This window comes from Homalodisca vitripennis, chromosome 1 (assembly GCF_021130785.1).
Source record: "Homalodisca vitripennis isolate AUS2020 chromosome 1, UT_GWSS_2.1, whole genome shotgun sequence".
Taxonomy (NCBI): domain Eukaryota; kingdom Metazoa; phylum Arthropoda; class Insecta; order Hemiptera; family Cicadellidae; genus Homalodisca; species Homalodisca vitripennis.
The window spans coordinates 237,655,401-237,669,528 of NC_060207.1; the positions used below are offsets into that span (position 1 = coordinate 237,655,401).

The 14,128-nt window shown below is 32.8% G+C and overlaps 1 protein-coding gene across 4 annotated transcripts in view; it reads right to left on the reverse strand.

The window, feature by feature from the left end:
• Positions 1 to 3,318: 3,318 nt before the first annotated feature.
• LOC124353192 (mothers against decapentaplegic homolog 4) overlaps positions 3,319 to 14,128 on the reverse strand; it is a 41,493-nt gene continuing 30,683 nt past the window's right edge. For all 4 annotated transcript variants that reach the window (XM_046803068.1, XM_046803067.1, XM_046803066.1 and 1 more), the window contains 3 exons: positions 11,988 to 12,126; positions 10,192 to 10,322; positions 3,319 to 7,731 (listed from right to left, as the gene is read on the reverse strand). In XM_046803068.1, coding sequence (XP_046659024.1) covers positions 7,651 to 7,731; positions 10,192 to 10,322; positions 11,988 to 12,126 — 351 coding nt within the window. In that variant the 3' untranslated portion in view covers positions 3,319 to 7,650. The remainder of the gene's footprint in view (positions 7,732 to 10,191; positions 10,323 to 11,987; positions 12,127 to 14,128) is intronic.

Consider the following 14,128-nt stretch of genomic DNA (forward strand, 5'->3'; position numbering starts at 1 on the left):
ATATTTTGCATAAGATTTCTGGAATAAACCCCGGGCAATACGTTTTGTTTGGGGTTCCAAATCCCCTGGGATGTTGGCCCGCCTGGCCATAAAGGGTTTACAATGTGACCCTTGGGTAAAAACGGTTGGGCACCTCTGGACTACACTATCACGATTGGTGGTGATATTAATATAAACTTTGATGTAACAACAAATAAACAGTTAAAGATTTTCTTAATCGTTTAAGACAGCATAATTCTTATTGCCTACATTTTAAAATCTACTAGCGGTGAAAATTGCCTTGATAATGTTTTCACCCACAATCAACTGAATCCAGTCATCAAGTCAGGTAGCATATTTCAGTTTCCTTACTCAGATCATCATAACCTAATTGTAGACATAAATATAAGCCTAAAAGCCAATGAAATCATTACGAAAAGTTTTCTTTAGTAAACATATTATAGTAAATATTAGTTCCTTATTTACTGTTGTTAAATTAATGAAGGCTAATGGGAAAAAGGCCAAGCTTTCATTTTATACTGATGACTTAGCTATTTAAGTACTTTAATAACGATTATTCCTTCCAACAACTGTCTTACCTCAAAAAAGAGTACAAAAAAGATATTGTTTAGGCTAAACTATCTCACAATATGAATATAACTGAAAGTAGTCGCAGCCATTATAGAATGTGAACGTGAGAGTCTGCGTTATAGGGGTAACACAATCAATATTTTCACGGATAGTCAGGCAGCACTGATGGCGCTGGACTCTTGTGTGTTCAAATCCAAACTTGTCTGGGATTGCTATCAAGTCGTTTTTTCCCTTGTCAAAATCAACAATGTGACTGTTTGACTTTCAGTGGACAGTACCTTAATTATAATTCAAGTCATCCTCAACATGTAAAAATTGGATTAGTACAAAGTTTGTTCCAGAAGATTAATAATTTGGTAACTGATAACAAAGATAAAATTTTTAAAGGAAAATTATACAACAGAACTTTTGATTAAAAACAAATGTTGCAAGCAAATTAACAAAAAAGACAATCCTAATTATATCACTACTAGAACTATTCCTTATGTAAAAGGAACATCAGAAAAAAATCGTTGGGTTCTTGGTCATAAGGGGGTCCCTGGGAATGAAAAAGCTGATGCCCTGGCCAACCGGGGCTCAGTGTCGACTATGACAGGCCCTCAACCGTTCTGCGGTATTCCAAGGTGTGAATCCTTTGGGGCTGTCTCGAAATGGGTTCACGCTGAACATGAGAGAAGGTGGAGGTTGCATCCAGGTATGAGAATGAGCAGAATGGTACTACAGTCACCTTTTCCAGTGACCTTCTCTCACTAAGTAGTTTGATGTCTTCTTGGGTTATAGGTCTGATCATGGGACATAGTCACTTGAGGAACCATCTTCACACAATCGCCATCCTTCGGGAGGATCCGCTCTGTAGAATGTGTGATGAGCAGGATGAAACTGCTGAACACCTGCTCTTTGGCTGACCTGCAATAGTAAGGGAGCGGTATGCCATCTTTGGTAGTTTGGACAAGGGTGGTGAATTTCAGCAGGAGGACCTGATAGGTTGTTTTTGGCGGTTTGTGGAACTACTGAAATCATAAGCCTTATGGTGTGCTTCCGGGGTGCGCAAAAGGCCTTTAAGGCTTAAGTGCATGGCACACAATAGGCCACCCCATAGAAGAGGAACAAGTCAAAAGTTAAAGCAGCTTAGAACATTATTAAAAGTAATAAGTTATCAGATGATTACAAGAACAGTTTGATATCTCCTGAGATATACAATCAATACTCTAAAAGATCAATTGGTAGTCCTAGTGTAACCTCTTTTGATCTAATTAAGAAAACTAGACTCAACCCAGTGACTTCTCTTTTAGTTTTGTTACACCTGAGATTCTCAATGCAGCTCAGACTGAACATCTTATAGCTATGACATAAATTATTTATCAAATAACACTATAACACAAATTATACCTAGTTTTATAAATACTCTAAAAATTTGTATAAACATGCTTGCAGGAGGTACATTTCCAAGACAACTCAAAATATCACGAGTATGTCCCACTTATAAAAAAAGACCTAAAAATAAGCTGGATAGTTATCAACCTATTTCATTGATCCTGGTTCGGTCAAAATTACTTGAAGTTCTTGTCTACAACAAAATCTCCCAATTTCTTGAAAGAAATTAATTTCTCAATCTATCACAATTTGGGTTTAGGAAAGAGAAATGTACCACTGATGCTATGGACAGATGCTATTGTTCGTTTAATTCTTACATTTGAAAATAAGGCTCAGGCCACCCTCTGTGATTTGAGAAAAGCCTTTTACTATGTGGACTTTAATGACATCCTCTTTAAAGTTAAGACTTTTATGGCTTTCATGGAATTTCTCTTCTCTTTTTAAAATCTTACCCCACTGGTCTGTCAGAGGTTCTGTATTAATGGTCACAAGAAATTAAAACCACATGTGGAGTCCCTCAAGGGTCTGTACTTGGAACTTTGCTTTCCTTGATGTGTATTAATGATCTTCCTAGCTCAGTTACTTCCGCTAGTATTCTATATGCAGATGACACTACCGTTTTTAAAATTAGCGAGAACTTAGATGATCTTAAACTGAAGTCCAAGAATACATTACAATGAAAGAAGCTTCTCTTTGGTTTAAATTTAATGGTTTTTTTCCTTAATGAGTCAAAAACTCAAAAAATAGTTTTTAGCTTAAAATTATATTACAATAATTACCTCGACAATGACTTATCGCACTCTGTAAAAATCGTAGGAATTTATATATTCAGCATCATCTAACACGCATCATGTAACATATTGATTACATTTCGACAAAATTATCCAGATTTGTTTATTTGTTACAGCGTCTCACTTTCTGTCTTCCCAAAATGTATGCTTGAACTGCCTATTCCGCATACTTTCAGTCAATCATGACATATGGCCTGGTCCTATGAAGAAACTACAGTAAAATAGACAGTATTGTATTTTACTGTATACAAGTTGTTCTGTCAAGGCTGGTATACAAGACCATTGTTAATACAATGTTGCTGAAAAGCTGCTTTCTAAGTCTTACGGCAAAAAACATGATTTGATTTGCTATCATACTCAAAGTATTACTTATAGAAATTGTTTGTACTTAACTCATTTCTCCTACACATGGTTCTAATAGGTTATTTTGAGATATAATTGGATTAACCAAAAAAACTGGTTATCCAAAATGGCTGCTCCCATGTATTTCGGTTAACCGGGGTTTTGTTGTATTCTTAATAACAATAAATTAATTCTTATTTTATTATACACACAGTAAAAAAGGAAAATGATACACACGTTATTACATACTAAAACACGTGTAATACAATTTGAGTTTAAAAATCTGTACAAACGCTTTAGAATAACTGAATATATACTACAACACAAGTATAAACAGAGTGTAAATAAACAAAGATCTAAAAATAAACAATAGCATTTAACACAAAATAACATTAATTGTGATTAGAAAAAACATAACTTCAACAACAGTAAAAGTTATCCAGCTATTTACGAATCAGTTGTAAAAGTTATGTTTTTTCTAATTTTACTAACAATAATAAATAACTTTAATTTTTTTATCACAATTTGCGTTATTTATTAAAAATTTCAAACAGCATGAAAATACAATACTTTGCTTCATTTCAAAAAACTTACAAAAGGTATTCTCTAAAAAAAAGAGGTGATACCGATAAGGTACGAATTGTTCATTTTAATACTTCTACTAGCTTATACGACATACATAGCTAAATTATTTACATAGAAAACATACAATCTTATTACACAAACACTAGTACACAATATTATTAAACTTACAAAGTTAAATATCAAAAAGAAGTCTGTTAGGCATTTCGTTACGTTTATTATAATTGAAACATTTTTAAAAGTTCGGAAAAAGGAAGAATCAGGTAGGCGTCTTGTAAATATCTGCATGAAGTATGTTGCTCTTATAAATTTATAAATAGAGAATGCTTTATAACGAATAGCAGACCTCTCACAATTATTATTATTCGATTCATAATTATTGTCGGAAAAATGTGCAATGACATTTTGCCGACAATAATTGTGAATGCATTGTTTCATAAAAAATTATTCACCACTTCCAATGACGGTGCAATGACATTGTGGCGACAATAATTGTGAACGCATAGAACAAAACGGCAACAATGTTTTGTTCTACTACCTTAGAGGTCTGCTATTCGTTATAAAGCATTCTCTATTTATACGAGCAACATACTAAAATACATACAACATACTAAAGTTCGGAAAAAGAAAGAATCAGGTAGGCGTCTTGTAAATATCTGCATGAAGTATGTTGCTCTTAAAAATAGAGAATGCTTTATAACGAATAGCAGACCTCTCACAATTATTATTATTCGATTCATAATTATTGGCGGAAAAATGTCCAATGACATTTTGCCGACAATAATTGTGAATGCATTGTTTCATAAAAAATTATTCACCACTTCCAATGACGGTGCAATGACATTGTGGCGACAATAATTGTGAACGCATAGAAATGGCATAGAACAAAACGGCAACAATGTTTTGTTCTACTACCTTAGAGGTCTGCTATTCGTTATAAAGCATTCTCTATTTATACGAGCAACATACTAAAATACATACAACATACTAAAGTTCGGAAAAAGAAAGAATCAGGTAGGCGTCTTGTAAATATCTGCATGAAGTATGTTGCTCTTATAAATAGAGAATGCTTTATAACGAATAGCAGACCTCTCACAAATTATTATTATTCGATTCATAATTATTGGCGGAAAAATGTCCAATGACATTTTGCCGACAATAATTGTGAATGCATTGTTTCATAAAAAATTATTCACCACTTCCAATGACGGTGCAATGACATTGTGCCGACAATAATTGTGAACGCATAGAAATGGCATAGAACAAAACGGCAACAATGTTTTGTTCTACTACCTTAGAGGTCTGCTATTCGTTATAAAGCATTCTCTATTTATACGAGCAACATACTAAAATACATACAACATACTAAAGTTCGGAAAAAGAAAGAATCAGGTAGGCGTCTTGTAAATATCTGCATGAAGTATGTTGCTCTTATAAATAAAGAATGCTTTATAACGAATAGCAGACCTCTCACAATTATTATTATCATAATTATTGTCGGAAAAATGTGCAATGACATTTTGCCAACAATAATTGTGAATGCATTGTTTCATAAAAAATTATTCACCACTTCCAATGACGGTGCAATGACATTGTGGCGACAATAATTGTGAACGCATAGAAACGGCAACAACGTTTTGTTCTACTACCTTAGAGGTCTGCTATTCGTTATAAAGCATTCTCTATTTATACGAGCAACATACTAAAATACATACAACATATTAAAGTTCGGAAAAAGAAAGAATCAGGTAGGCGTCTTGTAAATATCTGCATGAAGTATGTTGCTCTTAAAAATAGTGAATGCTTTATAACGAATAGCAGACCTCTCACAATTATTATTATTCGATTCATAATTATTGGCGGAAAAATGTCCAATGACATTTTGCCGACAATAATTGTGAATGCATTGTTTCATAAAAAATTATTCACCACTTCCAATGACGGTGCAATGACATTGTGGCGACAACAATTGTAAACGCATAGAACAAAACGGCAACAATGTTTTGTTCTACTACCTCAGAGGTCTGCTATTCGTTATAAAGCATTCTCTATTTTTAAGAGCAACATACTTCATGCAGATATTTACAAGACGCCTACCTGATTCTTCCTTTTTCCGAACTTTTAAAAATGTTTCAATTATAATCAACGTAATGAAATGCCTAAATTTGACTTTGACAGTAAACACAGATTTTATGCTTTTAATGTAACATAATTCATGACAACAAAATAGTTTCACTGAATATTGTCACTGCTATTGTTGTGTTGAAAATAATTCGTGTGTGAATTATGTGCCAAATATATAAAATTAATATTTATTTCTTTGCTGATTACTTGAACAGATATTTTAATAGAAGCAGGCACAATTTTATTTAATTGTATGTAAACTCAATGACACATAAAAACAATCTGTGTTCAATGTCAAATTTCTTAAGACGTCTTGTTAGGTCGGTTCTCATTAAAACAATTCATTGCACGCAAATTTAACGATGAACAAAACTTTTACCCTACTCAGTGTATTCAGGACTCCATTTTGACAGCACAAACTGAGGACTTACGTTCTTAAGAAACCTATACCATTATTTATTTAAAAGACCTAAAGAGTTGGGAAGAAGATGGGCTTGGGTAAAACTTCGTGCTCAACAAAACCTTTTGCGTCCATTATTACATTTGCAAACTCTAACAGAACATTTAAATTAGAATCAAACTCAAAAATTGGCTTATGAACTTAAAAGTGAACACAGACAGCTACTTCTGTTGCTTTTGTATATTATAAAGGTGGCTTGCGATAAATTAATTAGTTTTACATTTATAAATGTACTTTTATACATACAATGGAATAAGATTAATTTTCAAAAGATAAAATGAAAATAATGTGCCTGTTCCTCTACTAAAATATTTCTTCAAGTTATATCATATAATTTGTATCAAAATAAATATAAATTTTATATTTTTGGCACGTAAAACACACACAAAGTATTTTCAACACAAGTAGTGTACGTCTAATTATGTAAAAAGCAACAAAAGTAGCTATTTGTGTTCACTTGCAAATTTATGAACCATTTTGTGACGTTCATTCAAATTTAAACATTCTTTGAATAATTTTTGTTACTTACATTAATTTGTTTGAGTCCATTTCAACATCAGGTTTCCTGCTAAGTAACCCATTACAGTCCTTGTACTCCAGATGATTTTGTCGGACACAAAATTTTGCCCAACCCCATTACCAGGAATATTCTAAAATATAAAACGTTATCCCTTTTGTATCAATTACAAAATAGTTAGGATTTTAAGGAGTAAGTGCTTTAGTTTGTGACCGTCACCAAACAATTTATGAACAAATATGTTTAAGAGTCAATAGATCAATTACCAGATAACTTGTTTCACAGCTGATATTTTGTTTTTCCAGATTAACCTTCACAGATGCCAGATTGCTTCGTAGTTTTTCTCCTTACACGGGTCACTCACAACAATATTCAGTTATTGAAGCATAATGTAATCGTAAATTATGGCTTCAGTACCAAAATAGTACCTATTACGGACAATGGTAACTGATGGGATACAGTTTTATTATCATTTGCGGTACGTTAAAACCATAAAACATCTCTTATCAAAAATGTCTTGATTCAAAAAAGCTAGATTTTCAATTCGCCCATTTCACTGTCGAATTCATAAAACCGGATGTCTACCTAAAACATATGCTTCATACACATGTTATGTACTAAACACGAGGAGGGATTTTCGTTTAAATATTTATTTCGCCACGCCCTTAAAACTAGGCAAGTGACGGAAAATGGTATGCCCGAACCTTCTTGCTTTCAAGACCGACTTAGCATGTCATAGTTGTTGCGGAAAATCTTAACCTTTATACTGTCAAGAAAATATGTATAAAATAAAATTTGTTGAAATTTTGTTGCGAGAATTGCATCTTTTATGTGGAAATATTAAGCTATCTTAATGGCCTAATCAGATGCCCACGACTGTAAGTGGAGAGTTACTCCATGGCCCTTGGTCCATCAATGGGCATGGTGTGTAGCACTTCGTCCAGCAACTGGAGAGCTCTGTGCAAGTGTACCTGTAACAACAGAGTATAAACACTTCACTTCATACTTACAGAATTTTTACAATTTTTACGATTATATCTCATTAACCCTATAAGTGGCGGTCATTTGTGGTCTCAGTGGCAGGCCGTTTTTTGGGTAAATTGCTGTGATCGTTAAACTTATTTTTAGAAAATATTATCTAAGTGATAACCTAGCAACATTATATATTTTTGTTTTCCTTATGAACTATAGAGTAAGAATAAATATAATATTTGGTGCCTTACCATTATTTTCAGATTAATATCATTGTAGATGTGTAAAAAAATGTTTTTAGAAAAAATAATTTTTAAGTTCTACTGTCCGTCACTTTGAAACTACTGGAGCTACAAAATAATGTCGAATTCACAGAATATACACAATTTTATTCTAAAAAAATTACTTCTTATACATTTTTTTCTATTTACAAGAACAAAAAAGTTAGATGGGAAAAACTAAATCTATGTATAAACTGGTTTTTTTACTCCCGAGTCACTAGAAGGGGCTTGTCTTTTCCTCCCAGTAGTGTAGGGCCTATAATAGTATAATAGTGGCTTAGTTTGTCATAGCACAGTATATTTCGTAAATATAAAACAGGAATTGTCTTATCGCAAACCCCTCCCCATCCTCAGACAGAGGTCAAAGTCGAGCGATCTAGTAGATAACGTGACTACAGAATCTCGCCGCCCGTTCAGCTGGTGCGCCGCATTCTTGTACTTTTCGTGCCGAAGTGTCTGTCGAGTGTGTGATAGATTAGTGATAGGTGACACAATGAGAATTTGGGATTTACCCAGGAGCGAAGAGGGGACCATTCGTTTTTTACAAGATTATGACTAGTTGCCTACATCTAAAATATGCGTTGCGGTCGGCAGTTGCTGCTGAAGGCGGAAATCCATTACACTCACTCATCCTTGATATTGCTGCTTTCTGGGCGTCACAGGAAACCCATTAACAATTAATAATCATTGTAAGTTTGTAATTGGAGTTGCTTTTTCGTTCTATAATTTTTTTTTCTATAAATTTATATGTTTGTGTTCCTCATACTGGTGTGCTCGGTATAATCCCAAAGTACCCCAACATTTTCCATGACGAACGAATAACCTAAACATTTACCGGTAACACAAACAACGAGATAAACAATAATATACTGACAATAACAGTACGCAAAGTCGCCAAACAAAACAGTGACGAGACGAGTAGACAGCTGTTCTCTCGTCTGCCGCCAGGTCAAACAAAAACTGTCGGAATCATTTAAGCCAGCAAACATATGAATACACACTATACTATATGATATGTATAGGAAATTTCATGGAAAATACGATAGTTCAAACTAGGCCTAAAAATAATGGGACGGTTGCGGAGCAACGGCCTTAAATGTGAAGCGATGGCTGTGACGGCGCTTACCACTTCGCGGTGGCGTGAATCATACGTCTCAGACGGCGCTTGCCACTTAGAGGGTTAAGTTATGGCTAAGGATGGAAAAAGCTGGCTTTATTTCATAATTATAATATCTGAAATTAAAAATAAAACTAATATTAAATAGGCTGACTTCTTAGTCCACAATACTAAATTTTGAAAATAGTTATTAACTGTTTTTTATTTTAAAAAATTACTAAAAATAATTTGTTTGAATATATTTCTTTATATACAAAACTTTCAATAACAAATTATAAAAAACCTTTTTATTTCTTTCTTTGTATATGTGATTAGAAAGATATATGGTGTCTATCTAAAGCTATTTATATTAATCTGTATTTATTTGTTATTCCAGAACCAAATTTGTAAGTCTACCTTCTTGGTAGTAATACAAGAAACAAATACACGTTTAATTTTTCTGGAAAAACACAGATTTGCACAATTTTGCCATATCTCTGTGACACTTTTACTGAACATGCAGCAAAATGAACTCAAGATCTGATCACAGCATTTTGCTAGGAACAATTTGATATTTCCACAATAGCCGCAACTACAAGAATAGCGTCAAAATTATATGTTGCAGTCACTCTTAAATTAAGTAAAACTTTTATGACAACGGTATACTTAGAGTTGTTTTTAATTATAAGTGCCTTAATATTGATAGAAATTATGTAGAAAAGTACATAAAAAAATGTGGGCTTTTATATAAACTCATTACAAAAACTAAATTTTGTTATATGTCAAAACAATACTTACTTAGAAAACATACCCCGTATTTGGTGCCTCAAATTATCGTTCAGTTTATATTGAATTGAATAAATTATTAGAAATAAGTAGAATCAGAGGAATCAACGTCTAAGACAGGTCTAAGGTCCAAACATGCATAACTTGAACAGTCTTATTTAATTTTGGAATGCAAGAGAATCGGTTACTCAGTCACAGCTTATGTGTCATTTTCACGTCCCTTGAACTTATTATATAAATTTATATTGATAAGTTGATCTAGTATCTGACTAGTTATTATCAGAATGAGCTCGTACCTCAATCCAACAGGGTGTTTCCTTGATAGACTGACGGGGGTAGTCGGGACCCCATCCCTTGACGAAGCTCAGCCTTAGAATACAGAGACGTCTGAGGTCGTCCACACCGATACCTGCGGCTGCACTCAAACCTGCAAATATTACATGTTTTTAGTAATCTTTTATATTAAGAGGGATTGGCCAATCAAAGAGGGTTCTTTATTTTTGTGTGTATTCATACCTCCCACAGTATCAGAAGGTGGTATCAGGTGTTCCCCAAGGCTCTGTACTTGGTCCTTTTTGGTTTTTTAGTCTTTATAACTGATTTTAATGTTAATGTTTCATCTATGTCTGTACTTTATACAGACGATACAACTCTTCTTTGTTCTAATGTGGATGTGTGGCAACTTAATGTACAATTAATTAATGCTCTTCAACAAGCTAAAGATAGGTATTCAGCCAACAACCTTATTATAAATGAAAATAAGACTCAAAACATAATTTTTTACATACAATAATAATTTAAATTTAGACGATAACTACATTAAACCTGTTAAGCTCTTGGGGATTGTTCTTGACAGTAAACTTAGCTGGAGGCCACATGTGGAAGGTATCTGTAAAAAACTTTCTAGAGCAATCTTTCTCTTACGTAAACTTAATTACTGTGTTAATTTTGAAGCATTGTTAATGACCTCCTTTGGACTGTTTCATATACACCTTTGTTATGGTACCCGTCTATGGGGCAACTCTGGTGCCTCCAAAAAAGTTTTCTTGTGGCAAAAAAAAGGCAATCAGGTTAATGGCGGATCTTTTTAATCAAGAGTCCTGCAGTCTTTTTGTAATTTTAAAATAATGACTTGCTTGTATTTATATATATATCAGAATTTAGTGTTTGTTAGAGAAAATATCAACACCTTTATCTCTCATGAGTTAGTACATGATTACAACACTAGGTTTCGATATAATCTTGTAGTTCCTCAAGTAAGACTAACTCGGACTTATAATAGTTACAATTCCAAACAAACTAGATTATTCAATAAACTACCATTAGCTATAAGAGAACTACCGATTAATAAGTTTAAATTAAGGATTTCAACTTGGCGATAAAAGCTTTTTTATTCTGTTGACGAGTACATGAAGTGCAACATGTTTGATCTGTTACAAAATACATCTGGTCAATGTAACTAAATTAGTAGTAAGTAAATTAGTTTTTATGTGAAATGGTTTTTTCATGACGAAGCCTATTGTAACTGAAAATGTTATTTAATGGCCAATAAAGATCTTGAATCTTGAATCCCCCACCTGACGAAGAGGATAGATTCCAATCCTTGAAACTTTGTATTATACCTTATATAACATATAACGATGGCAAATGTTTGAAATCCTGTTATCCATTTAAACCTTCCATCGCCAATAACAAACTTTAAACAAAGAAGTATCAGTAACAGTTTAATATCTAGTGGTCAGTTATGTGAGAATCTCGCTTGTGTGTAATTACTTACTGATACCAGCCAAATACACACTTGGGTTTGATCATCACAATGGTCGTTTATGCTTGTGCACTCGTGAATAGGTTAAGTTATACATCATAAATTTTTATATAATCTGTATATTTCAAGATTCCATTGAGATTGGAAGTGGAGATATGAAATGTTAAATTGAAAGCAGTAACTTGTGTTTAAAGGCTAACAATCAAAAGATTTAACAAAATAAAAATCAAGAAGCAGAGCAAGACTTTAACAAGAGATGTACAAAATTTCTGCTTTCATAGTATTTTTTTAATATTAACGATAAAACTACCAGATCATGTGACTCACTAATGGCCGGAGCAATGCCTCCCACGCTGTGTGGTCCAGGAATGTGCCCTGCGACTGCGGCTGCCTGCGCTGCGGCCGCAGCCTGCGCGGTGGCAGCTTGCTGCTGCATTTGACGGTGACACTGACGCAGGTCAAACACCTGTAAAATTACACTCTTGATAGGATCTCATCCACACTCACTTATGCTATAATAAAACACGATCTTTTAAGTTTATAAACCAATATTCAGTTTTCAATCAGTTTCAAAATAAACTGAATCACAGAATCTAAAAAAAACTGTAGTAACTTAAACAGTTTGCGCACTCAGAAACTTGACTCTATTATTTAATTGATTTTATTCTACATTCTTACATTTTTATTTTACATTTATTCTAAATACTTTTTTTATTTCTTTATAAAATGGACCATGACTCATGGATTGCCAGTTTTGTTTTTCTTCTTGTTAACTTTTTAAAGTAGTTCTTGATGTTTTTGACAAAACTTTTATACACATATTAATACTTATTTTATTTTACTTTTGATTATACATATCTTGTATTAAGCTTTATTCAGCTGATAATTATTTTAAATTGTAAAATATTTATACTATTTTAAATCGTTGATTCACACCTGACGATGGCATCTTAGATGTCGAAAGGCCTTGTGTGAAAATTAAAATTATTGAATAATTTGAGTTTTCTTTTATAGAAAATAGCTTTCCAATAAGAGCTTCTCCTTCAACGGTGGAGAATTATTTGTAATTGTATGTTAACAAGTTTGTTGTATTAACCCTTTGAGTGCCACAGCGTCGCTAATTTTGACGGTACGAAAAGTGCATAAAGTGCCAGCGTCGCCAGTTTTGACGTTTCGTATTTCGATAATATTTTATATAGTACAAGATTATTTTGGCCAAATAATCAGGCAGCTGTATTCAATAGGTTCCAAACTATCAATAAATACGAGTTTTATGTTGTTTCTCTACTATTTTATCTGTGAAACTTATGTTGTTTGGGTACTTATCAAGAAGCCACTATTTTTGGACGAGTTTTCCTTATCGGGGACAAAATAAATTACAGTATTAAAAACAACTGACTTTATTTAACCTATTTTGGAATTTACAAGTTATTACGACAATCAATTAAATAAAAAACTATAAGAACAACGTTTCATTATTCGAAAATGTCAGGCCATTCGTGTGTATATTTGGAGACGATTTAGAGATAGGAAGTATGACTCATCGAGTATTTTTCGATTCATTATGGAAGAAGGAACGTATAATGAAGTTTATTTTGATCTCTGATAAGGAAAACTCGTCCAAAAATAGTGGGCTGTGATAATACCGAAGTACCTGTGCGATGATTCTGTCTTCCAGTCACGCGGACGAGTACCGTGTTGTGTTGCGTAACGGCCTTTCTTGTTGTTTATGTGCCGATAACCAAGCATTTGAGTAAATACAAAATAAAATAGTAACTTATACAGTATTTTACTGTATTTCTTTACAAAAGTAATGTATGATTTGAGTTGTGTTCAAGCGAAAAACGTGAATTTTCAGTGTAAATATTATTAGGGTTATTATTTAGTATATGTAAACTTTTATGTAAATATGTTAGCAAGTATTTGTTTCTAAATTTACTAATCATATTTATTTGTGTTGTATTAATGTTTTATTAGATTTATTGGGAAAACTACATCATTACTAAGTAATTTCTAAACTCTGACAAATGAAGTACAGTTTATAAAATGTCGGTACCGGGCAGCATTTTGTTAATACATATAATGCCATGTTTTTAAAATTCTAGAATAAGATATTACACATGGATTTTATTTAGAATCATATGGCCTTTATCATGGTATAAATAAAAAAAAATCTTAAAAATACCGTATAAACACAAATTAGGTCAAAACTTAACTCTTTATACAAAAGTAAAAAACTTTTTTATAAATACTGAAAGTTTTATATTTTTATAAATCAAATTTTATTTGTAACGATATGTATCATATTCTGCATTTAATAAGAAAAAAAAACAACAACAAAATGATGGAAATCTGTTTGGTAGTTATTTTACAACAGCTTTTTTCCCAAAAGCTTACAAATATGCGAAAAACAGTGTGGCACTTTATGCATATGCCTTCGGAAAATACCCGTGGCACTCAAAGGGTTA